The sequence below is a fragment of the Aplidium turbinatum genome, chromosome 14 (assembly GCF_918807975.1).
Source record: "Aplidium turbinatum chromosome 14, kaAplTurb1.1, whole genome shotgun sequence".
In the NCBI taxonomy this organism is placed as follows: Eukaryota; Metazoa; Chordata; class Ascidiacea; order Aplousobranchia; family Polyclinidae; genus Aplidium; species Aplidium turbinatum.
The window spans coordinates 8349513-8376725 of NC_137485.1; the positions used below are offsets into that span (position 1 = coordinate 8349513).

A 27213-nucleotide genomic window follows, 5' to 3' on the forward strand; every position below is an offset into this window, starting at 1 on the left:
GAGCGATACGTATGGTCATATATATTTTTGAACACTTCTAAAATGTGTTGTCATTTTTGTACAAAAAGCGTTTAAGAAAATAGCACTTTTTAAAATTCTAAATTGTCTGAGCTGCCTATTCTTATGGAATGACTCACACTGGTCAAACCTAACGGATCATGTTCGCATTTTTACTAGGAATTGATGTTGCCGCATCGAACATTATCAAATGTATTTTCCAGCTTGGAAGTAAAAGGAACACAATGAAATAATTTGATACGATAGTTGATAAGATTACAGTTGTTCGAGGTTCTAGTTAAATTAGCCATGAGCATGCTGCGATAAGAAAGCGTTGATCGGATTAGTTACGTCAACAAAAACGAAAAGACGTTGTATGAGATATCTGCTGAATGTAAAGACAAAGTACCGGTAGAATTCACACCACATAGGCTAGTCGCACGGTAAGATGTCCCTGCGACGGGTGGGCTGCGGTTAGTTATCTTGCAAAAAGTTGGCCGTAAATGTCGTGCACCCCTTTTATTGCTGGTTGTACAAGATGCTTGCACCAAAAAAGAGCCATCAAGGTTTGTTATCGTTGCTCAAAGTTGTTGGTTTTGTATTATTTTTTTTGCTAACTTGCTAAACGAATACACAAAGCGGTTATTACAGGGGATTGGTAGTTTTTTCTGCAGCGTTGTAATTTGCAACGTGTTGTTACATTAGTATTGAGTCGGGACGTCAGTGTCGTCGCTATAAAACCTGTCATCATGCTCATTCCGAAGAAGAGTTGGAAGAATGGAAAAAACGCCTTGATCTGCAGCAGGAAAAAATTGAGTAAGTATGATTTACTGCTGATACTCCCACGAACAGTTAAAAAAAAACGAAATTTTTAAGGCCCCGATCACACAAAAACGGAAGACGCCATATTCGATTTTCGCTCTTGTTTGGGATCATCAGTGGTGCATGTGTCTCGAGTCGGAATCGAACTTTCAACTTGATGGAAATTTTGGACGTTCATGACTGAGCCTTGCAAGTCATAAGCATCGCACTTGGTATTATTCCTTGCAAGCGAATATAGAAGAATTAAGGCAAAATCTTGGTTGTGAGTTTCTCGCGCGGAGGTTATTAGCATTGTGGAATGTGGCTTCATGCGTCCTTGTGTACTAGAAAAATCCAGGCATCCTTTCTTGCATTGAACGGATTAAAACTGCAGTTAACAAGAGCTTTATTGTCTTGAGAAGTGGCCGAGTGGTTAAGAACGGCATATTGGACAGCTTAGTACAATCTCATCAGAGGTTCGGTTATACGTTATAGTGAAAGGGGTCTAAACTTTCTATTGAGTATTCCTTGTTCGTTCGATTGTTGTTGTGGTTGCCAAAGGTTGGGAGTTCAATTTCCACTCAAGACTCAGGATATGCACCACTGATGATTCCAAGCAAAAGTGAAACTCGAATATGGCGTCTTCTGTTTTTGTTTAATCGGAACCTTAATGACTTTACTAATCTCCACATCCTCTTAAGTTTAAGGATTATGTTAGTAGCTTTTGTATCCCAAGAAGACGCCAAAATATATAAAATTTTAGAACTACAGCGTTACTCTTGTTAGTGTAGGTATGTGCTATAATAACTACAGACAGTGGCACACCGTTTCGGCCTTCTGGCCTCGTTAGTGCAGTACGTATCTGGGTATGGCCACGATGGTATATAGCCCTGTGTGGCAGGCGATTTTCTATTTGTGGTACGCGGTTGTTGTTTTGTTTTTCTACAAGTGCTATCATATTATAATATATTGGTTTTAGTTATGTGACAATACCAGCATTTCCGTAAACTTAGAATTAAAAAGTAAATTAATCTCTTCTGTATTTTATGTAATGTTTGAACTAGCAATGCAGGAGTAATTTGATATCAACCAGTCCATGATGAATAAGTTTATAAATATATTGAAACGTATTTCCTTGTCAAGAATCGCCAAAGAAAGTGGATTGATATCATTTTCTGATCGGATTCTTCAGGAATACCAGCAGAGTTCATCGTCAGCTGAAATAGTATGTATGATGACGCATTTGACGCAACTGTAATGAATGTATGATTAGGAATAAAAGGTTTCTGCAGACTCTTAACCTCAGTTCTGGCTTCTAGGTGTTATGGGAATTGCTAATCATAAATAATTGTAGGATCCATGTGAGAGGATTCAACCAAACGTACAATAATCAATAAAACATCAACCAGGTTTGGTAACTACAAAAATTTATTGGTAGAGCTTTCGCCGCCGTAAAGGCGGCTTCATCAGTACTCTTATTCAAATATAATGTTTCTATTTGTTCGCATTTTAATATGGTTTAAGAGTTTATGTAGAGTTTTGGAGTGGATCATAACCCTTTTCGTAATTTTTTGTTCTTGTTAGCTTCAACGGTCCCTCCCTGGTGTAACCATCTTGCTAAATCACAAAAAGAAGCAAACGATCCTTTTTGAAACGAAAAAGTTTACATGGAAGTTGAAAATGAACTGTGCGGATCCAAAGGTAGAGTTTGCTTGTATAGTCACAATTCCAATATACTGTTCAAATATTGAGATGTACTTTGAAGTGTAGGTTGATTGTATGTGAGTATTTATCGACGTTTATTTGAACCATATGTCAACTTTGTTTTTCTAACCCACTCACCTTTGTACTGTACGATCCTGTTTTTATGTTTGTTTTTCAATGTTAACTTAAAAATGTTGCAATTTGTATGAATAAACCCCAACAGTCAACACTCAGTTGAGAATGAGAGATCTTCCTGGCGTCAGCACTACCTGACTACTCAGTCAACACACACAATTTAAAAAGCTGCTACCAACATTTTGAAATGTTGATGACGCAATTTCCCGTTTAGTTGACAGTAACTGTGCACATGGAAGTGGTTAGTTAAACTGAATTACAAATTTTAGACAAATAATCTTACAGGTGACTTGTCTTTTACATAGATACTCACTATCAAATAGCTTTTTTCAGAAAGTCTAAGCCTATGGGTATTTCTTAATTTTTTACTTTCAATCATATTCAATTTTGTTATGATAAAAAATGGGGTCAATTCGTTGTAAGTTTGTAGTTGTATTTGAAAATGGTTATTTGCTTTTCGGTAGGCCTAATTAATATCAATGTGAAACCGTTGCCGTAAAACTGAAGCATTTTGACCAGTGTTTCTTAACCTTTTTTACCTCATGGCGTACTTGCAGACCTTTGAAAATGTGACGGTGCACCAGCCTAGCGAAACGAACCTGAAATTGATTTTGATATAAACTACCAGTATTTCTCTTGAAGTGCTTGCAAGTTTTTATTGCATAGATCTTATAGTTGCATTGCCTTTAAAGTACTGTATGCTTCATAAGATAAGCCAAAAAGGAAAGCAAAAATTTTTGTAAGAGATAACGCCTTTATGTTGCAATAATTTTAAATTATGAAAATACACAGCACCTCCTATTGGTTGAAAAAATGTTGGTTCTAACCAACAAAATATCACAATAATTAATAAACTGAACTACACATTTCATTGGCTCAGATTCAGAGAACACATACTTTTTATCCTTAATTCTAAAAATAAGTTACATATTTTTTTGAATATTTTTTCAATTTTCCTGCGACGCACCAATGCGCCATGGCCCACCGGTTAAGAACCGCTGGTTTAGACGTTAGCCTAATTCTGGAAAGTAAAAATTGGTCTGCTGATAGGCGTTCGAACAAATTAGGGCTGAACAAACTATTTTCCCCTGTCAGCGTTGTTGTAATTTGTAAATGCTTTTTACGCAGCATGGTAGATCTTACTCTTAAATATCTCCAGGCAAGATCACATTATATCATGTCAAAGACGTCTGCCTCGGCAATTTAAAAGAAAAACGTTTAGCCAATAAAAAGTCTAAAGCGGTACTAGAAGTCGTAGTTGAACTCCCATGTGTGTAGTTAAATTCATGTATTCTCACCTATTGGATAAAATAGCTTGAATTCATTCAGGAAACAAACTTTTAACTACTAAAAATAGTATAAAGTGCCAATTCTGGTGAACGAATTTGTGTTAGTGTTTTACACGTATACGAAACGTCAGAAGTTGCTGTCCTAGTAAAAAATAAACATAGTATCAATAATTGAGTGTCATTCTTTGCAGATGAAGCTGAACCACGCTGCATTCTTACCTTCTGTTAGCGAAAGTTCTTTTTCGATTTGTCGTCTGCGAGGAGGGCAACGATCAGAAGCAAAAAGTCACCTTGACTTCACTGTTGCTTTGAATGAAGATTATTTGCATAATCTTCACGATGGTGAAGTTGTTTATGAGGTAATTAATGTACATTGTATTTACATTAGGGTGATTTATATTTTCACCATTTTCGATTTTCTAAAATCCTGGGGTCTGATGTGGTGAGGTTCTCAACAACCAAAATTTTAGCTCATTATGACGTCATAGAGATGTGAGGCACGCCCTTTGAAGTTCCAAATACCCTAATTAACATTAATTAATTAACCCTAATTAACATGCTCGTTTGTGTGTAAAAGTTGATTGCGTTTGTACAATTACTTACTTTCGTGGGTCCACTTGGTATATTGTACGTTTTTTTTTATTAATTTTGAGTTACTGAATGCAAGATCAGGTAAGACAAAAGTAAACGAAACTTTTTCATTATCAACGCGACTTTTCCACATTTTGAGTTAGTCTTCTTGTCTTGGCGATGCATTTTTATTAATGTTCTCAAAAGCAGTTTTAAATTTTATGTGTTTTATTTCTCAAAAAATTTGTGGCAGTTTTTTACCATCGCTTTATTTTCAGGTTTCCCTCAAAGCAGAAACTTATGGTATTCATCGAGGAAGTCTCGTGTTTGAGTTTCGTCACTCGCCACGGCCTGTTCTGCTGGTCGAATTTGTTGTTAATGTAGTAGGTTCGCAGGAGGATATCATTGAACGGCCAGAACATAAAGAACTGGAAACAATTTCATGGGAACGAGACAGGTTCACGATATTTGATTAATATTATTTGTGATCTAAAATTGAGCCATGTAGGCTACATAACAACGTTTCAGGTTGTAAAAGGATTTAACACTAGAATTACCAAGGTGTCCTATAGGACACCGGGTCGTCTTTAATCTGCAATGCCGCTTCGGATTAAGAGCTTTTGTTCTGAAATTCCTTGACTTTTAACAAAATTTAGTTGACATAATGTTACCGTGTTGCCCAAATTACAATTATTGTATATGTTCAAGAGATTATAGCGCATTGTTGATTTTACACCCTAGTTGATTTTACCCCTGTGTCCTATAGGACACCAGGGTTGCCAGATTGATAAAACAAAAAAGGCCAAATGCATCCCCAAAAAAGGCCAAATTATAGAAAAAAAGGCCAAACCTGAGGTTCTGTTCGCTTTGTTGAAATCAGTGGTGTTTTTGCACTTACTTTCAACAACAAATTAGATAATATATACCCAGTTTCCAGAGGTGGGCAATAGCGCACTACTTTTTTGGTAGAAGTAGCGGCGCTACTTTTTAGTTGGAGTAACGTCTGCAGTAGCGGCGCTACTTTTTTCCAAACTAGCGGTAGCGGGAGAGGCGCTACTTTTTGCCCACCTCTGCCAGTTTCTATTGTTCTACATGTTATCTGTTAAAGAAGAATTGCTTAGTAAAATTCCTGAAAAAATGCAATCCATAAAATACAAACAGATAGGCATGGAAACAATTACAGTACAACTGAAATATGTAGCCTATAGGCTATAACATTAGGCTAAGCATCATCCTCTAGACTAAAAAGCCATTAACGTCCACCAGTGAGAGCCTGGTGACTAGTGAGCAGAGGAAAAAGGAGATAATATTGGCATATCACTTAATGCAATATGAAATAGTATATATGTACAATATTTATACCCAATACAATTACTTGTAGGCTACGGTACATGAAACACCCAACACTGCAAAATCAGAGAAATCAATTGCATTTATGTCCAACATCCTTCCACAATGAACACTCCTTATTGTAGGAATGCTAGCGCCTCTGCCATTTCGTTACTGCTAAATTTCACTTTAAACAATATCAGATGTGAAACGCCTTATCATTATGGCACTGGCATCAAACTTTGTGCAACATTTTCCATTCAGCAGCATGTCCGTTCAGTTCAGTTTGTTTTTATTTCTGACCATCACAACGAAAAAAAAACAATATATGACAAACATAGCAGAGGTCTAGAAAAAGGTAGAAGCGACAAAACGCGGACGTTAAAACGTGCATGATACCAAAGCAGGACAATCAGTTTGAAAGATGGCACGGTCGCAATACCTTAATAACTTTTTATTTTATAGATTTAGAAAAAAAAAAGAAAAAAAGGCTAATAATTTTTTTTTTTAACAATTTATAAGTAAAAAAAATATGTAAAAGGAAAAACAAAAAGACAGTTGCTATGTTGATCGACCTTGGTGGGTTATCAAAAGTGTTGATGGTCTTAAGGGGAACACTCTTGATGCGTTAGCTCATCACGTAAAGCAAGGTAGGCAAAGAAAACCCCTGAAAGAAATCCTACCACGGGCAAAGCCATTTTAGATTCGCAAAGCCATTTCAGTTCGTATTCGCAAAATCGCTTCCAAAAGCTCACTCTGCATTTTGTTTCGTGGTTTTGTTTTCACTGCAGTAAGTAATGAAAAAATTCTCTCTACTACTGCATTACTGCCAGGGATGCAGAGACAAGTTAAAGCATAGCTAGCAAGGTCTTTGAAATGGGCATGATTTAAAACGCTACACCAAAACTTTTCACTGTGTAACCAAAAGAACTATGAAAACCAAAAGAAAAAAAGGCCAAACAAATGCCAATCGGAAAACTAAAAAAGGCCAAACGGCCAAACAAAAATTGTCCGGCCAAACACTTTTCAAAAAGGCCAAATTTCTGAAATTTGGCCGTAAAAAGGCCAATCTGGCAACCCTGTAGGACACCAGAAAGCATTTTGCACTGTATTGGCTTATTAACCTTATTTTAAGTGTTATTCTCTTTTGCTATCAATAGCTGCCAGTTGAAACTCACTGATTATGACGCAACAGCAAGTCTTTGATTTGTAACACAGCAACAGCAAGGTTTTTACGTTTACATTTCACACACTTTAGTGGTTCAGCATGGCGGCAGTGATGATGCTGCCAAGTACAATTATTGAAAACAAAATGTGCTTGATATTTAGTGATTTTGGGGACCAAAGTATTTCTTGAAAAATCAATGGTGTTTGTTAGTGATCGGTTTCTACAATGAGAACAAAGTCGGCGTCGACGTTTTTGATCAAATGGCTCGTTTATACAATAGCGATCAGCTTCCAGAAGGTGGACATTAGCTGTATCCTGTATTGGGTAACATTCTTGATATAGCGGCAATCAACGCATGTGCCCTTTTTATGAAGTCGACTGGTAACCATATATGACGAAGAGACTTTATACTCGAGCTCATTGAATGTTTGCGCCACCAACGGCAACAACAAAACAACACAATTATTGTCATGATACCTGGGTCGAGAAAGCGTGGGTTATATTGTTACAGTCTCTTCTATAGGAAGAGGCTGGGCTGTAACAATGCAACAACATTTACGTGTTACCATTGTCAGAATCCTGCCTGTGGAAAGTGTTCGCAAAATGATTCAAAAGTTGTTTTTGTGAAATGCAGGGGGTGTTGCCAATAATACTGTGATGCACTATGACTATACAGTATATATGGCTGGTCACAAGTGTACTTATTTATGTTTCTTTTATATTTATAGGGTAGTCTAAGATTGCTAAACCGTGTCCCATAAAGTGCTTATTTCTTATGCTTTTTTGTTCGAAATAGGTTTTCAGCAATACAAGTTGCATGCAAATGTGTTTCTTGGGGAACTGCTTTCATTTAGAATGCATAATAATAGTAAAAACACTAGCAGTTAGACAGAAAATCGCTGCATTACTGAAGGTGTCCTTTAGGACATCGTGGTAATTCTAGGGTGTAAAAATCCCGATAATTCTAGTGTGTTAAAATATATTTTATGTTTTTAAAGTTTATACTTGTTACATGTTTAAAGCATCCAAAAAGCTCATTTAAACGCAACGATGCATTTTCATTTAAAAGAGTTCAAATCTGACTGCTGAAGTATACGGTAATTACGTTAAGCTACAAGTAGTTTACAAATGGAAGCAATTTGTGTAATCTAAGTCCGTAAAACTTGTAAGTGTAAATCCTTTGGGGGGGGGGGGGTTGTCCCATCCATCCTGTGGCCACGTACCCGGTAGCACATTGGCTAGATAAAGTAAAAGGAGTTGTTAGTTTAACACAAGGACACGTTAAAAGAGGTATCGAAGCGTTACTCCTTGAAACGCAACAACACATTGTCACATAGTGGAACTTTGATGACTGAAGCTGACCGCTTTTAAGAGATTTGCCTAGTTTCTGTTCTGTTTTAAGAGGTTGTATTGACAAATATTCAAAATCTTCCAGACGCATCATTCGTTGGAAAGATGAAACAAGCACTGAGTTTGGAGAAGTTTTGAAGGAGCTTTTGAACAAGTACAAACAACCGGACGCAGCGCTGGATTACTTGGACGAGAAATCATCTTCCGATTTGTTTCCCATCTCACTTCTGGCTAAAAACTACGTGAAAGACATGCACAACTTTTTGTACAAAGAAGAACTTGCTCGCACCAAAAAGCTGGCAGGGTTGGTTTTAGTATGGAAAATACAAAAAAAAATGTGGAAATATATTTTAGTCTTATTGTTTTAGTAAAAAAACATTTTTCTTTTGTCAATTTCTCTTGTAAGTGAAAACGTCAAATCTACTTCGAAATAATCATAATAATCACTTTCTAACAAATTAAAAAAAATTGTTGCTTTTTCCTGAGTGTTTTTCAAATATTAGGTTGATAAAAATGCACAATTACGTTTTTACTGAGGCCATTAGAATGTTTGTACTATGGGTTAGTTTACGGAAAATACAAGAAATGGGAAAATGTATTTTAGTCTTATTGTTTTGACTTGAGTAAAGTTACCTAAATAAATCAATTGAAATAAAAACAATTAAAGTTTATGTATTAAGAAAAATAAGTCATACATTTTAGAGAAGAAACATTCCTGTTGTTTTACAAATTTACAACTAGTGATGAAAAACAAACTCAAATTGTATTCTTGTTGCACTGAAAGCACCCACTTAAGGGGGGGTGCCTTTCAGAAAATCAGTTTTTTTGGTGCCTCCAGTGTTGCAGCAGTAACAAGATTCTGTAATAATACCTGTTAATTAATTTTTGTTGATTGCAATCTTGTTTTTTTTTTATTTTTAACCACATGCAATTATATCGCAAAATTAGCTAAGTCTTTAAAGTGTTTTTATTTGCTGACAATTTAAGAGCTACAATAGCTTGCTCGCTACATAAGAGGGTCTAGAATTCGTTATCCATTTTCTGGAACTAACACATTCACAAACTAAATGAAAGGCATACAGGGTATCTTTTGAACTCAGGATTTTATTTCAACTGAAGGTCAAAATGTATCAACATGCTATTTGTTACCAATCTACATTAGCAGCAACTACTGACTTGCGTGTAATAAACATTTTTCAACTTACATGGCGCAGACCACGACCGTCTTTGATTGCTATGAGCGAAAATTACTTTTCGGCCAAAAAAGGAATATGCTTCAATACCCCCGGAGAGTTGTTTGCTGTGTTTGAAGCACCAATCCCATTGAACAGAGACACCGATGAAGGATTCCTCATCTTGGAGAGCTGCTCTCAGGTTGGTTGGAATTTTAGCATACGTCAAAAGTTTATTGCTGTTTGCAATAAGTTCAAACATTTTTTTTGTCAATTTTTTTTGTAATCTTGTAAAGAGAATATGTCAAATTTATTTTGAAATTGTTATGACTACTTTCTGACAAGTTGGACAAATTGTTTCCTTTTCTAAATTTTTTGTCAAATATTAGTTTGATTAAAATGCATAATTACGTTGTACTTGACGCCATTATCATCTACTATGACTATTTACAATATTATGTACTATTTAGGTATTGGTAGGGCTAAAGGATTTTCCTACTTTTCCTGCGTATGAAGTGATGATAGAGGAGAAATTTGTTGATCATCTTATCTTAAGATTTTCGAAGGAGTAAGCAAAAGAAGATTTGCTAAGTTTTTGCTATTAAAGTATTAAGTCAAACTTAAATGTTTATTCAAACGCATAAAACCACTGTTAAAATTGAAACTTCTCCAGCCTTTTTCTTCCAAATAGTCTTATCTGAATGTACTTTATTAACCATTGGTTTCTTTGACTCAATATTTTGCTTTTCCTGCTAATGAGGGTGCCTGTTGTAGCGTTGATGTTATTTATTGCATAAACGCTGAAAAAAAAAATTTTACAAGAAGCTACAGTATAAAAGATTTACTTCCTTTGGTATTTTATTAATTTTACCCTGCGTGTAGCTAAATACATTTTATAATTAGCATTCTATTTTGGAAAACTCATCGTAAGTACATCACAGTTTTTAGAATGGTAACCAAGTGTTCTAAAGGACATAAATCCATACCATATCATTTAGTAAATTCTATTAATATTATAATACAAAAGTTACAAGTTTGAGAATGAACCAGATTATCCGACTATCTGGTATTAGTCGTAACAAATTTAACGTGTTACTCGTTGCAGTTGTGTCCAAGCCTGGAATCTGAAGACAGGAATGGTTGTTGCGGTTGAAATACAGTTTCAGTTATATCGTGAAACATTTTGTCGCTGTCACTGCGCTCTTGATCAACTGGAACAACGGAAACTACTTCCTTTGGTTTGTCCAAATTCTGGGCAATCTAATCAAGTATTCTACAACAATCACAGCGACGTTGACGGTTCTGGCCTTGATCTTGATCAGGTTGGAAATTTGCGTGTATTCTTTGTTCATTTCGAGATCGCGAGATTTGCGTTTTCCAAGCTATCAGGGATCCGCTCGTTTTTACAGTCCTTTTGCCAGGCTTCCTAGTTGTCGATATTGATTCTACCCAGTTTTCTTACACTGATATCTTCTCTGATCAACTTTAGCCATCTCTTTACAAAAGTTTTAGCTAACTGACTAAACAGTGGGAAATACGCAGAGATTGAAGAGTAATTCATATTTTATTGCCACTTAATTCTCGTTGCTTAGTCAGTTAGCTAGTACAAGTAGTTAATATTATTACATTCGTTGCAAAAATTTTTAAATTTTTTATAAGGGTTGATGATAAAACGAAAACTGTTTTTATTATTTTAATGCTTAATTCTATTGTCTTGTTTTGCCTTGTTCTCCTTTTTATATCTTTCTGGCTAGTTCAATCCAGTTTACTGTGACTTTAGGGTAATTTTTGTTGCTTTATGTCGTTCAGAAAATGGTTCTGGCATTTATCACCTCTCCCTCAAGCTTCCAACAGGGCTCCATATTGCCGCTTTTTCTTGCTCAAGGATCATTTGGAACCGGGAAGACTTACACGATATCCAAATGCATAATGCACTTGCTTAACTCTGATCCTGAGGCGAAATTGTTAATCTGCACACATTCCAACAGGTGCATATGTTTTAAAATGCAATAAGGGTTATTAGGCCTACTTCTGTTTTTGCTTGTTATCATTTGTTTAGCTATGTTGATTTAGTGGTTCTTGTAGTGCCGTAGATATTATAACAATTCATTAACAACAATAAATCAAATGAAAATTCATCTCACAACCATTCATAGAGCAGTAGTAAAATGACAGTTCATTCATCAGCCGTTTATTTAATGATAATTAATAATTCCTCAATGACCATTCATCCAACAACAATTTGCTAAATGACAATTTATCAAGAAATGACATGGTGTAAAATAAACAGTGTATATAATTATTTATTAAAAAACAGTTTACAAACAACGATTCATTGACCAATTCATCAAACAGCAGTTTTTCAAACATGAAATCAGAAACTGATAATAATTTATTTCACACCAGTTGGGTACAAAATCCTTCAATTAAAAGTCCCCATAATTGATGATTTTCAGCCAACTTCCGCAGTTCTTCCGGGCTGTGCTCTGTAAGGAATCGAACCCTTTGCATGAAAGTTTGTGCTGGTCTCGTTTGGTTTTCTAGTGAAGCTAGTAGGGTCAATCACCTGCTAGTGGTAAACCACTGATTTCAAAACGTCAGAAAATGATGATTTCAACAAACGTCAATTCCAACAAGACATGGTGGCGACACCCAATATGCAGAACTTCATGGCCTAGATGGAGAGGGATTGAGCGGAGAATCTCATAATGAGGACTTAAATCGAAAATTCAAAGTAATTTTTTGCTGATAAAAGCCAAAGATGTTTTATCAGTTAAATCAGTTATAATTACCAAACAAGCTAAATACGACTTTATACAGGGTGTTGCAAAAAAATTTCACTTTATTTGAGACTTAAATATCTCAAAAAGTATGTGTCCTAAACCAATGAAAATTTACAAGTACAATGGTAAGCATATTCAATTTCATGTCAAATTATCAAATCAAATTGTTATTTGTTCTCTTCACCCCGAGTTCGAACATTGTGCCTGTTCACTTTACCACTTGTGGGAAAAGTGGCCTCATCACTGAAAACCAGTTTTTCATCAAACTGGTCTTCTTTCAGTTTCTGTTGCATCTTAATACAGAATTGCTTACGTTTTATCTTGTCTTCTGCTTTTAACGCTTGGACGACTTGCAGCTTGTAGGGTCTTATTACCGATAGGTCTGATGTGCAATCGTTTCCTCCGAACACGCCAAACTGTTGTTGCAGGAATTTGAACTTCCAAACTCGCTCTTCTTGTGGACTTTGTTGAACTGTTCACAAGTTTTCTGCGAATCTTTTCTACCTTCTCTACTGGCGTTGACTTCCACCCAGATCCTTTTACTCTACTCAAGCAACCTTCTTGTTTGAACTTTTTATGCCATGTCCAAACCTGCTTTCCATTTGGCCCTTTTCTTCCAAATCGTTGCGCAAACCCACGCTGCACAGTCTTATTCGACTGTGTCTTAGCATTCTCCAGTGCAGAAAATGCCTTTTCTACGCTATTGTATGGCATTTCTACATCTAAAAAGAAAAACGCCAAAAAATTAAAAGATAAAATTTTACGTTGTATAGACGAAAATTTCAAACTTTTCTTTACCAAGGATCTTAGAATATATTGTATCTTACAATGAGGGCTAAAGTTGAATTTAACAAAAAAAAAGCCGATTACCACTTAACAAAAACGATTTTATAAGGTTATTTATTCAAGGGTAAGTGAAGACTACATCGGCCTTCGGTCACGTCTTAGGATTGCACGTTGCTAAGGCCTGTGTGTACAGATCGATTTAGTTTGCGTGTGTCTACATTATATAGGTTTCAAATTTTTCATTTTTTTTTCACTTTTTTCAGTTCATTTTCATATTAATACATCACGTATTGTGAAAAAAGTTTATTTTTTATTTAAGATTGATTATAAATGACATAACAAGTGAAAGAAAAGCTCAAGCAGACATATAACAGCTGACAATGCTTTATTTTCCATCTTTCTTTGTTAGTGCCGCTGATAGATACATCCATACGACCTTTCAAAATGCTGATGAATGGAGGGACAAAGTTGTCCGTATTGTGTATCATGGACGCAATCCGGCAACTCTTTCTTCGGTGAGGCCAAAGAGTTGTGTTTAACAACAAATGCGTGGTAAATTTTCTAATCCCAGCATTTTACTAAGCTGATGGAGTTATGTAGTTTGTTTTTCTCGTATACCCAGTACTTGGTTTTGTGATGATGTGAGCCTTTTTTTTCATTGCAGCTTGTGAAAGGATATTGCTTGTGGCGAGAGGACGGACGCGGTTTCCGCTATCCAACCTCTCAAGATGTTGCTAAACACAAAGTGTTCATCACAACCTTTGAAACATCGCTTGCATTGGGTGTTCAAGGAACTGGCCTAATGGGTGCTTTCACACACATCTTCCTTGATGAGGCGGCCCAGGTTAATATGCTTTTTGTGTCTGACATGCAGTTGCACACTTTATGCTGCATAGTGCATAACTGCATATCCTATATGTTTCTTCATCCTGACTGCAATCATTTCCTTCTAGGCCATGGAAGCGGAAACTATCATTCCACTGACACTTGCAGACTCGATGAAGACAAAGATTGTGGTTGCTGGTGACCATAAGCAAATTGCTCAGAAGGTATTTAGTTACCATTTTAAGCGTTTGGTTTCAATATCGTATTTCAACCTTTTGTTGTCAACACATTGATTTCGAGAGATCAGTCAAACGAACTGGGAAATCTGTTGGCAAGTTTAATCATTGTAGTTTTCCATTGTTCAAGTAAAACTTTGCTTGCCTAAATTTTTTCATCAAATTTATACAAATTGTACTTTATATCAACCATATTATTCGTTATTTATTTATTATCTTTATTTGTTATCATTCATAACTATAGTATATATTTTTCAGATCTACAGCAAAGAGCGGTTTAACGATTCCGCTTACACTCTGCTGGCAAGAATCTTCAATCTTTACGTCTATGATCAACAAACGTTTCAAAACAATTTTATTGTTTTGAGAAATAACTACAGGTCATTAAATCACTATTATATTAACCAACCTGTTGTTTTCATATCGTTCTTTGTTTTACTGTGAGTAAAAAAAATCTAATTAAAACAAAGTTAGTAAAACTGTGAAAATGTGTCTTAAACAGATGTCTTCGTCCTGTACTTATGTCTAAATTCCTTTCAGAGCATGAGTGTTAATGAATCAGAATTAGAGCACCGACCAACTTTAGCTTTGTGTACCTTAATGTACAAACCACTGATTTAAGCAGGGCTGTCCTGATTGACAGTTTATAATCTGTATTAATTTGTAGTTTTATTACTACATGTTTTCCCAAGTTTCACCAAATAGTCTAGTTTATTTTATCTTATTTCAACAAAAGCAAACGAATAGAACTTTTCGTTGATTTGTGACACGATTTTATACAATTCTGAGTTTACCATTCCACGTTTTGTACATTTATTTTTGTGTGTTTGTAACTGCAGTATGTCTGTATTTAGAAGAAAACAAACCTCAGTGGCCTCACTATCAAGGACTTTCTAAGAACGCATGCTAATGTTGTAATACAATTTAATTATATATTTGTGTCTTATTTTAGATGTGTCGAGCCCATTCTTAAGCTGATTGAATCACTTTTCTATGCAAATGATCTCCTTGTACCATGTTCATACCAACAGCCTTTACCTGGTTTAAAGCCAATCCAATTCCACCACGTTGAAGGCATGTTCTTTGCAGCTTTCTGTGTACTATGCAGTCTTACCATTTGTTTGATATCGGTACTTTAATAAGATTATTGTTGCCACATGACATTGATAAATTTGTGGTCTATGTTTGATCATTGTTAGCCAGTTGCTAGAGTGTGTTACTCTAAATGTGTATAGTTCGAAATTTGTTGAACTTGAGTGATTGTTCCTTTCTATGAAATTTTAAGACATACTTGAAGGGTCACATAGTGACTTTTGCTCATCAAGATCCGACTCAATGACCTAGCCCTAGCGGATGAAGTGCTCGCCTCTGAGTCTGTAGATATAAATTCAATACCAATAAAAATATATTCTGTTTCGCTAAAACATGTAGATAATAATTGAAAAACATAGGCTAACCACTTTTGTGCTTGTGTTCATTTAGGCCAATGCATTCAAGATCCTTTCACCAGTGATTACTTCAACGAAGCTGAAGCGTTTCAAATAGCAAAAATTGTGAAAGATTTGCTAGATTCGTATCCTATGCAACTGGGTCAAAAAGACATCGTTGTTGTATCGTCATATACTCACCAGGTATTAAATCATTTTCTGTTTCATAGAACCAAAATCAATCTGATCCAAAGGCTTATTCGATTGTGATCATATAATTGACGTTTTACTGAAACAGTTTCATAAAAGCATGTGAGGATTGAAAACATGTAGGAAAAACAGGTAGGGTATAATAAATGAAACACCCTAATGTAGAGTATTTCAAGAGGAATTTTCTTTTTGAAAATAGAGTAAGTGTTGCTCCACTAGTCATCGTTTTTATTTATCTAAGCAACATTGTTGTTTTTAGGTTCGAGTTATGAGAAGTTGTTTGAGAACTCATCGCCTGGGAAGTGTTTTGGTTGATCGAGTTCGAAACATACAAGGTATGCCAATGTTTGTCATCTAATTTGCTGTTGCGGAGTTACGCGGCAGGAGCTTCATTTTATGTTGAGAATCATCATCATTCAATCTCGACTTGTCCCCCATAGGTGTGGTGGCGGATTTCCTTTATGCAGTAATTGTCTTTACTCTTTTTTCTCTATTTCAGTCCGTTCTTTACGTTTTTCTCCTTCAGTGATAGTTTTTTTTTTTTTTAACTAAAAAGTCTATTGATTCATTTTAGCGCGATTAATCAAATATAGCTCGTGTCGTTGTTATAACGTATTTTGACAGGTCTTGAATACAAGGTCGTCATCTTGAGTTGCGTTCATAAGCGAAAGGATAAATCCGATAGAGACGGAGAAAACTTTGGCTTGCTTTCTGATGCCAATTTACTCAACACCGCCTTCACACGATCCATGTTGGCTGTCATCGCGGTTGGCCACGCAACCACATTGTGGTCTTTGGGAAAGTGCAACATCATGTGGCACAAGTATCTAAAAGTGAGTGATTAAATTCTCAACCAGCGATGAGAAGGACTCGTTAAATTAAAAAAAAAATGATTAAGACTTTGTTAGGTTGCCAGATAATATTTATTTCAATCGTTTTAAGCAGTTTTGAATAAGTTTCGTACAGCAAAATAAAGTCACAATTTATTAAAACCTTATCTTCGTAAAATACACGTACAAAAGAGATAATTGTTTTGTGATCATGTGAATTTTTGATTATTTATGAATGTTATGCTGTAAATATTTTGTTATGTATGGGTAAGGAAGTATGGGAAGTTTTAAGGAAGTCTTCAATTAAATATTTTGTAGAAATAATTCATAGTATTCACATTTCACAATCTTCATCGTAATGCACGCATGCTTATTGCTTATCCTTCCATCAGTTGCATTGTAATTTTCGTCGAACTGATGATGGCCAAGTGTTGGTAATAACTTATATGTTTAAACTTGTGTGAGTTTGTGAATATTTACTTCTGCAACATTTTAACTACTAACCTGAGCTTCAAAACTAAATATAGTGGAGAAAAACCATACGGTTAAAATAATGTCAAAATTTGGCGATAGCAAATGAGAAAAAAAGTTTAGATCAAAGTAAAACTGCTCTTGAATAAGTCCGGAAAAAAAAATTGTCACATTTTTTAAAATTTTCTGAAAACGCCTTAATTCACCAATTGTGTTTATTTGGTGCCTTTTTCTTTTACTCTATTATGCTGTTACTAAGTATGAGTGTACCTACTTTTTGGTACAGCCCTGCAGATATTTATATTATATTTTCTGGTGTATGCACTATGTGTGTATCCTGTATGTTTGCCATGTCTGAACTGTGTTGCAAGTGCTTTTGATGTCGTAACGTAAAAGTTACGTAACCTTCCGTGAAAAGTGCATTGTTCAAGTCTTTTACTATTATAAGGCTCTATGACAGGTAATCTGCTGTTTCACACAAAAACGAAATGTTTTGGATAAAGAGCAGCCTTCTTTAAAAGTATTTGGAGGGAACGATTACGCAGTTAACAATATATCTATATTGTATCACCTCCTTTTTTGTGATAAATGTTTTGACTTGAATCATGTTTTTTGCTTTCACAGGCTTGTGAAGACCAAGGAAGTTTGTTTCCTGCTTCGATGAGAGTTCAAGCGATCAGAGCAGAGGCAGATAGCTTGTCACGCCTCAATCCTGAAGCGCATGGATTTGTTCCGTCTAATCCGAGACCACCTGGATTTGCTCCTGCAACGAGACCAAATCAAGCGGAAGTCAACAATCAGGTAGAACTAATTTTGGTGGAATTTTTTTTCGGTAGTTCACAATTTGACCCCTTGTGTTGTGTCACCTTTATTTCTGAGCCAGCTTTAGTTTTGTAGTGGACAGGAGGCTGGGACGAGGTCTACGATATATTTTGATGTACGGTATTCTGAACTCAACTTGGGCTAGATCAAATTAAACGTTCACATTGCACTTGACTGTATTTCTGAAATAATAAGGTTTACTATTATTACTATGTACTACCACTTATTTACTGCTACTAAACTATAATTTGCGTTACATCAAAATCTAACCTGTCGAAACTGAATCTGACTTAACTTTATAGATAGTAGTATGCACTGTTGAATTCAGTCACATAATATTGACAAAGGTAATCTTGCATAAATGGTTATAAATAATACCTGTATAATGATAAAAAAAAGTTACTATTAAAGCCATTATAATTTTATCAACTCAGCTGCCTGCTTCAAATGAAGATGAACTTCCTTCTCCACATCCCTCAGATGATGAAGAGTCAGACAGTGAGGTAACGCTTTTGCAGGGTTGCCAGTTCTGCGATTCTTTTGTAGAATTGGGCTAGTTCTGTTTTGGGATGCATGAAAATTTTGATATTTGCGGATTTTGTGCTGGTTGAGTTTGTTTGGTTTCGTTTCATTTCAAACTAAATTTTACAAAATAAATACCATTTCCAGCTAAAATTTTCTTGTTTGACTTTAATTTGTGCAAAATTTGCAAATTTTTGACTGCTGCTGGGCTTGTTTCAACTTGTAAATGATTGTGTTACTTTAGCGCTACTTTAACATTACTTGAAATATTACCAGGCATTGCCTTTGAAAGACGAGATACTGAACCAGATCATTCAACGAGACACTGGCAGCAACGTCGAACAAATCAGAGTCAAGGTCGATCGCCGCGGAAGAGAGTTTGTTGAAACAACTGACGACAGGTTTGTTTGTGTGCAAGTGTTTTTGGTATTGTTGTAACACCAAGCATGAAAATGGCACATTCGGTGTCAATAAAAAAAAAATGGAAAAGTGAAGCTGTAGTATGGCCAACTTGACTATGACAATGTGCAACAAATTTTTATTTACATTTTTGATAACGATGACTTACTTTTTTCTTCAGTACTGTATTCGTCAGTGTGATGTGGCCAACTTTGACTAAGACAATGTATCGAGTGTTTCTTATAACAAATTTTCTAACTTACTTATTTTGTCAGTGCAAGGTGGTAAGATCAACTTTATCTGGGGAAAACGTGTACAAAGAGTAAAAGAATTTTCAGTTTCTTTTTTTGCCTAAACTTTTTTGTCAGTGTTCCTTCAGCATTGTGGTTCATGCTATTCCTTGCTTATAACTAATAATTAGTTATTTGAAATTATTTCAATGTTACCGTTACGTTACGTGTTGTTTGATGTCCACTTTTAGATCAGATGAAACAAAGAACAATATGCACTGTGACTTTTCTCTTCCTCAACTCAAAGAACTTTTGCGGAGCAAACCTGACGAATACAAACGATGCATCTTGGACATCACGAGTTGGAATTCTGCCAATGCCGTTGTTCTTGATTCCAACTCAGAGATGCGAAACATCTTGATCAAAACAAAACGTGCTCTTGGACGTTCTTTCGACAAAGACGAAGTGGTTGTTCACATCGCCAGTGAGGTAGATAAAAGTAAAGCATGTCCTATATGTTATAATATCAACTACAATCGAATCCGCTTAATTCGGACACCGGATAACCCGGACAACCGCTTTATTCGGCCACTCGGGAGCGGATCAAAAGTAAAAATTGCACATAAAAAACTCCCGTTAATTCGGACAATTCTCCGCTTAATTCGGACACAGGACACAGTAGTTGAAGAATTACTGTACTACTGTATTTCAACCCTACATGTGTGTGTTACACAATAATATATTTGTTGAAACGCTTGGTATCAAAATACTGTACAATACAACTTAACCAGAAGGTGTAACTCTTGTTAGTTTTATGCTATCAGTGCCAATTACTGCAGTATAGCGCAGCTGCAATTCATTTATTACGTAACAGAACGGTGTTTTTAATGCGTTGTCTGCCTTTACGCATACCGTACCATGAAACGAACAATTGATTTTCCGCTTTTCGGACAAATCCGTTTAACCGCTTAATTCGGCCAAAAGTGAGCGGAACCAAAGTGTCCGAATTAAGCGGAGTCGACTGTACTTTAATAAACTTAGATTTGTACTGAAAAGACAATTCATATATAACAACGTTGATTTAATGCAGGCAGATTTGTATGCAAGTGCTATTCCTTCATACTACTTAATAACTTAAACTACAAAACTTCTACTTAAACTGCAAAATGCAATCAGGGCGAGAACTACAAAACTATGAAAACGACCAATGACCTTTAACACGCAAGATTAGTCAGACGTAGTGAAAAAAGTCGAATTAATCATTTAATTACTGCTTCATCGCTGCGTGGCCGAGTGGCAGCTCTTGCATGGACTGTTTCTTGAAAGAACCTCTTCAAACGATGATACCTCGTATAAGTATTAAGTAAATGGCTGTGAGTCTTTAGCAAGGGACTTGAAAATGGAAACAAAAATTGACTTCTTGCCCCTTTTTTGCCGCGTCCATTTAATTTAAGTTTTTAGCTACCAAACGTAACCTTATATGGGACAAAAATGCACTAGTATGGTTCTTGTGTTTTAAACTCTTCTAGCTGATGAATCGATTTGAACAATGACCCACATGCAGTTTTTTTTTTAAGGTTTGGTTTGGGTGACCGCTAAGTAGTTTTAAGAGACCGCAAGTTTTAAACGACCAAACAGCCTGCCCAACACGGCCGCCAAACAAGTTTTCTGCACAATCAAACAAAGTGTGCTTGTTGGCTTCTGCTAGTTATGTTTCCACACGTAATCATTATGCGCCATACATCAGAAATAAACATTGACGAGTATCGAAGGTGCACTTCTTTTGTGAGTAACTCTTTGATTCAGCTGTTAGCTGTACCTCCACTTATTCTTTTTTCCGGACGTGAACTATTGATCGTAGGCTATATTCGTATTATCGACAAGACATAGCGAGAAACAACCATTACTTTTCTACTGTAGTTGCAAGTCCAAATTTTGGGAAACCGCTAACCCTAACCCTAACACCTTAAAAAAACACTGCCCGCATGATTAATTACTTACCAAGTTCCTTCTGATGATATATGAATTTTTGTCAAAATACCACTGCTCATTGAACAGCTAGGGTAATGTAGTTGTGGTTGATGAACATGATAAGTGAACTTGATACTTTACCATTGAACTCAAGCATGTTTAACTAATATGTTCAATGTTCATTTCAATAAAGTAGATCTTATTTAAAGTATGTTAATATTGGCTTCATTATCTCCATGTTTACTTAATTCGTATCGTTACTACAAGAAAAGTAGTTGAATTGCGATGAAACTATTTGAAAGCTGAAATTAATTGATCCAAATGGCAAAATTATTCATCTTTGAGCTAAATTCTAGTTATTTTTACAAAAATAAAAATAATTTGCTCGTCTACTTTACTACCAGAATGGAGGCGCTACTCAAGATAACGACAAGCCAGAAGTGTATGGAAGAGTGATCGGAGTTCTACAAAGGTAAGTTTGTGTTCAAAGATTGGCTTCTTCCTAACTTTCTCGTGGTCTCTCACATTGACATAAGGTGGTAGAAGAGTTAATTCCCAGCCTCTGAAGCTCAAACGGTGACGGTGGAGAGAGAAGGAAGTTTGCAAAAGCCTGTAAAACCACAGTCAATAGAAAACATGGTCAGAATAAGCGCGCTGCTGATGAACCAGAACAGCTCTGTCTACCGCTTCATTAATTCTAAGGTCGGCTGCCAGTATGTGGACGACAACAATGTTGCCTTAAAGCCTATGTTGGATTATATAATAACGTACTATAATTATTTTTTCTGTTTGAATGAATTTACCCCTTGCTGAAAATGTGTAACTTTATTGCGTGATTCAACTCACATGTCAACAAGATTTACAATTTCAGCCTGAAAACATTTTCACAGAAGCCTTTTTTATATAAAGTACATATTTGAGATCCGAAAGATGTTAGATTTAAACCTGAAAGCACGAGCTTTCACACAATTTCGTTTACATAGCTACACTGTTGTTGCCTTTCTTGCCAGGTACAATGATTTGTCAGTGAAGAAGTTTGTTTGTGTTCCCGATCCTGTGAGCCCCACCTTGGTGGTACCAGTTGACAGAAAAGTAACAAAGTTCATACTTCTCGGGCTCACTAAAGAAATGAAGGAATCAGGAACGCAAATTCCTATTTGTCAATTGAAAGGAAACGGTAGTGTGCATGATGGTTTTCTGTACATTTGATTTATACCTGATTTGGGCATTGAAACACAAAACTAAGCCTGTAAATGTTTTGTTAGCGTGTTGATGATTTTGTTTTATACATAGAACGACGAAACATCTTTAACTGATCTGCTTAATCTTTCTGTCTTGAAATTTCTGTCTTTTAAGCGATGTCTGAGTTTTTAGAAGAGTAGATGCACATCTAAATCCGCTTTTGACACATTTGCTCTGTAAAAAGCTATGTGTTTCTTCTGATTTGCTTAATTGTTACTTTACTGTACCTACTGTATATCTGATGAAATTAGTCTGTATATCTGTTGAAGTTAGAAAACATATAATTTCCTCTTAAAAGAAATGTGTTATTGAGATGGAAAGAGAGAAACAAATCGATGCCATTAAAAATTTCATGGAAACGACAAGTAACTAAGAAGCATTATCTAAATTTAACTTAAAGGGAATCCTTTTAAATATAGGCAAAAGTAGAAAATTAAAAGATTTTGTACACTTGATACGGGACAATTCATTACAAAGATCATTAATAGGAGGGAAAAGAAAAAAAGAAAGTCAGACCAAAAAGGATTTAGACAACAAACGTCATAAAATAGACAAAATTGAATTATAGAAGTACTGTTTTTAAAGCTCATGATCGTGGATGGTGGTGCAACAATGGTGCATTGTCTCCAACTCTCAATGCGAGAAAAGAACATGATGACAGATGAGGTGTAAAAATACTAGTAAAATTAATAGTGTCAGTGGATAAGTGGAGCTTCATGTCCCGTATTATAATGTCATTGGTTGTAATATTTTCAGCAGATAATTTATGTGCTACTCACAGCGAATTATCAAGCTATTAAATTTTAACTTTTTTAAATATTCAAGAATAAATGTAAAAGCTATAAATATTAACATTAAATCAATAGATTTAACTACCTTACTTCACGTTACAACTTTTCTTATTTTTTCCTAAACATTCAGACGTCAAGCGAATTCGTACAGTCGATTACGACAAGCACTCCATTTCACCATACCGCAGCCACTTTGTAGTCCGCTATGTGAAATGGCTTCCCAACTTTCACTACCCCTTTGGATATGTCTCCGAGGAGATTGAACCGAAGAATATTGAAAAATATTTTTCAGTCGTCCATGATGTGCCCGAAGTGGGTCATAAGTAAGTACTGTGACGTGGTTAAAAGCATTGTTTAGGTATTGTGAAATAAATGCAGAACTGATTGAATACAAAACATAAACAATACCTGTAGCTGCTTTATAAAGATTACATCGTGAAATTTTCAAGGTTCAGGTGAATTTGTAACATATTTGTTCGTTATGGTTGAAGCCCCCCAACCTTCTATTAATATTTTGTTATTCTTATTTTGTTTATAATGTGTGTTGAAATGAGAGACAGCAGGTTAACTAAATCTATCTTTAATGCTATGTGTTTCTATTTGGTTTAAATTAGTTACATTGCTTTTTATACAGATTTTACCACCAAAAATGCTTTTTTTTGCTAGCCAGTCGCAGTAATTGGGTGTACATTTTATGCAATCGCTTAAAAACATTACTGTCAAATTGTGATGGACTGCATAGGTGTTTTTAATCAATGACTAGGCTTGTGTAATAAATTTTAGACCAAGCGTAGAAAAAAAAGCAAAAGAACTTTCCAAAGCAAAACTTCGACCTGGACACAGACAAGATTTGACCAAGTTATTTGTCTTCACCATTGACCCACCAGGATCAAAGGATCTTGATGACGCCCTGAGTCTCCAAACGTGTGACACCCACAAGAAGTGCTATAAAGTAAGAATACAAAGTTAATGGGAAAACGCAACTTACTCAAATTCTATGGGCTCACCCTAAGAAATACACATTTAAGTTGCTTTTTCTGTTCAGCACTTTGTTTGGGACATTTAAACCAAAAACGTCTTTTGATATACTGCCTCCGTTGGTCAAGTTTTGAACTGTGTTGCATATATGATACATTGGGCCTAACAGGGTTAAAATGTCATTGTTTCTCTAGATTGGTATTCACATTGCTGACGTTGCTTCTGTACTCCCTGAGGGAAGCGCCGTTGACAACGAAGCCAAAAAGCGCGCGACAACGTTCTACAGCGGAGGTATTGCTTTTCAGTAGTGGAGTTAATGTTTCGTTTTATTTCAATGAGCTACATTGCTGCATTTCTGTTCAGTTCGATCAAGCAATTCGCCTCGCAAGATTGCACCAATGCTTCCTTCTTCACTGAGCACTGATAAATGCAGTTTGTTGCCTGATAGCAGGAGCAGACCCGCTATTTCCATTTTCATCCACTCTTCTCATTTACCTGACATTCTCTCTCCACCAAATGGCAATGCAGGTATGCATAAATTTAGCCAGCGTTTGATGTAATACACAGTTTTAGTTAGGCTTTCCATGTTCGTGTAATTTTTGTTAAATGTTTCAAGCCTAAACACTTATAATTCGCGCGTTTTTAAGGCACATGATGTCCGTAAAATTTGAATCTTCATCAAGATTATTTTGAACAGTAAAAATGTATGAAGCACGAATTGCGGTTAGCACCATGCTTTGAGGATGAGGGTAGCCTTAGTTTTGCCACAAAACCCACAATGATTATTTATATAAGCCGATTGCATTCCTCTGCTGCAGCTTCAAACTTGCCTGAACCTGTTCTTACAACGATTCGTTCTCGCCGTCAACTAACGTACAAGGACGCAGAAGACAATCTTCGACGAGCGAGAGAAAGTGGTCACGAGAATGTTTCCACCGCTACAGAATCAAACTTGCCCGATCAATTGCGTGAGTCCATATCAGGTTTATATTGATCACCAACACATAGTTGGAGAACATCAAAAAGATGCCAATAACACTACTAATTTGGATACGACTTTAAAGAACTTTGATATTATATTTATTTTGATATTATTTTGATTTAAGAACTTTGATAAAAAAACTTGATAACTTGAACTTGATAAAAAGAATAGAACACGAAATGTAGAAAGTATTTACTCAAGGGTTAATGAACTTTTTGGAACAAAATTGTGTCAATTTTCAGTATCAAAACTGGATGGTATTTCAGTTTCGCTTTCGAATGATTTGCTACTGCATGATTTCAGTTTCATATCGACCATCCATTCCACTAATTTTGTTCTTCATGTTATGAAATATAAATTAAATCAAGTAATACTGTCCCATCGTGCCTTGGCAGAGATCATATGGAAGGCCATGCTGGAGTTGAGATGGAGACGATTGGATGGCTCGTCCTTTACTGCACGACCTGAATTCAACGAATTGAAGAGATTTTTTGACGAGACAACAGCTCACATGTTGATAGAAGAAGCTATGATCACATACAATGCCTGTATATCAAGGTTCTTGGATGCAAATGTGAGGTTTATAATGTTTTGTTTGTCCATTGTGATCATTTCTAATAAATTGTAACTTAACAACATGCTTTCAGGTGTTTATCTTTTTATTCCAAGGATCTATCTGTAGCACTCCTTTGAATGATCAGTTGTTTGAAATGTAAAGTGCATTTTAATTTTCTGATTTTTTCAGAATCCAAATACATTCGATCATAAGGATGCCTTACGGAAACTTTTTTTTATATCTCTTGTTTGTTGTACACATTCTTATGTCATATGAATATGCCACTACGTCTTTTTCAATTTTTTAAAATTGCAATCCAGCTTCCGTCTTGGCAATGACAAGATAAGCATTTTTAAGGCATCAGAAAGTGAATGCTTCAACTTTTCATTCTTCAGGCGTGCAATTTCGTCATGAGGACACAAGATGCTCCTGCTCCCGACGAAGCAAAGGAGTGGGGCATGGATTTTTCAAGCTTCATTGTGAAGTCCATCAACTTACAGTCCTCCTTGTCGAGGGTTTGCAGCCTCGACGAAGCTCGCCATATCCTCAATCAACCCAGGGATCAGGTACGTCGTAGCGGTTGTTATTTTACACAAAAATGCAAATGCTTTCCTAGTTGTTATGCCAAATACATTTGAATTCAAGCTATGTCACTGTTATGTGACTACCTTATAGGTTTAGAAACATATTTTTTGAACTAAGGCTGTGTCAAAAGTTATTTAAAGGCTGGCAGCCAACAGTAAGTGTGTAAAATCTGTACATATTTATTTATCAAAGGTTTTAGTTACATCAAATGGATGGAGAAATCACATAATCGTATAAGTTCTATATGAAGTTTTAAAAGAAGTTATCGGAACCCTGACGTCATATTTTCACTTTTCATATGTTGGCTACTGTTCAGAGTCCATTGCCCATAATTCCTATTGTGTGGGAACAAATCAATCTAGCAATTCAAAGGAACGACTTGGAGAGTGCGCTTGTCTTGTTTTGCAGTGATGCCATTCAACCAGCTGTTCTTCCAGGATTTTCAGGGTGCTGCTATTGTTTTACCATTTTGTGGTATCTTTGTAATTCTACTAAATATTTAAACAAGGTCGTTTAATTGATGTTTGGAATAGACTGATGTGTACCACTTTCACTCTTTTTGAATGAAACATACTCAACTGATTAAAAACTGGCTATGGAATTTTGTTTTTGTGTTTTTATCCTGAACTCAACTAGGTACCACGACTACGTTGTCTTTGCATTTACCAACCAGATACCATCGAAGTGAGAGTTTAATTTCAAAGCAGTAACGTAATGTAAAGGGTATAGAAAAACGCAGCTCAAATGGTAAGCAAAGAACATAAGAAGTCAATAAGTTGAACTACGAAAATGTGTCCTAAAACTAAATATGGACTAAACGAAGATTGCATGAATTTACCACGATTGCACGCCATCTAACATAAATGCACATTGCACAACTACTGTATAAAACTTGATAGTTGATGTGAATAATTGCAATCCCGATAAAGCGTTGGTTCTAGTTTTTCAGTATTGTGCAGTTTTGTCTTTCGGTTTTAGATTCCTTGGCATTCAGAAAAGAGCGAAACTGTTGACCAACGTGGATGTCAGGAAAGTCTTTGTATCTTCTGACG

The 27213-nt window shown here is 35.8% G+C and overlaps 2 protein-coding genes across 2 annotated transcripts; both read left to right on the top strand.

The window, feature by feature from the left end:
- The first annotated feature begins 1897 nt into the window (after positions 1-1897).
- On the top strand, positions 1898-10945 carry LOC145782867 (ATP-dependent RNA helicase with zinc finger domain-like). Its single transcript, XM_082594632.1, has 8 exons — positions 1898-2023; positions 2383-2499; positions 4118-4285; positions 4775-4953; positions 8429-8647; positions 9558-9717; positions 9986-10083; positions 10621-10945. The coding sequence occupies exons 1-8, from the start codon at positions 1898-1900 to the stop codon at positions 10943-10945; spliced, it is 1392 nt and encodes a 463-aa protein (XP_082450758.1).
- Positions 10946-13570: 2625 nt separating this feature from the next.
- Positions 13571-27211, top strand: LOC145782868 (3'-5' exoribonuclease HELZ2-like). The gene is made up of 22 exons (XM_082594634.1): positions 13571-13576; positions 13749-13928; positions 14038-14133; positions 14404-14525; positions 15098-15219; positions 15628-15776; positions 16042-16117; positions 16407-16615; positions 17708-17884; positions 18340-18408; positions 18704-18828; positions 19308-19545; positions 21432-21499; positions 22038-22204; positions 23191-23383; positions 23844-24012; positions 24233-24329; positions 24402-24566; positions 24857-25006; positions 25416-25594; positions 25972-26142; positions 27140-27211. The coding sequence occupies exons 1-22, from the start codon at positions 13571-13573 to the stop codon at positions 27209-27211; spliced, it is 3000 nt and encodes a 999-aa protein (XP_082450760.1).
- Positions 27212-27213: the final 2 nt, after the last annotated feature.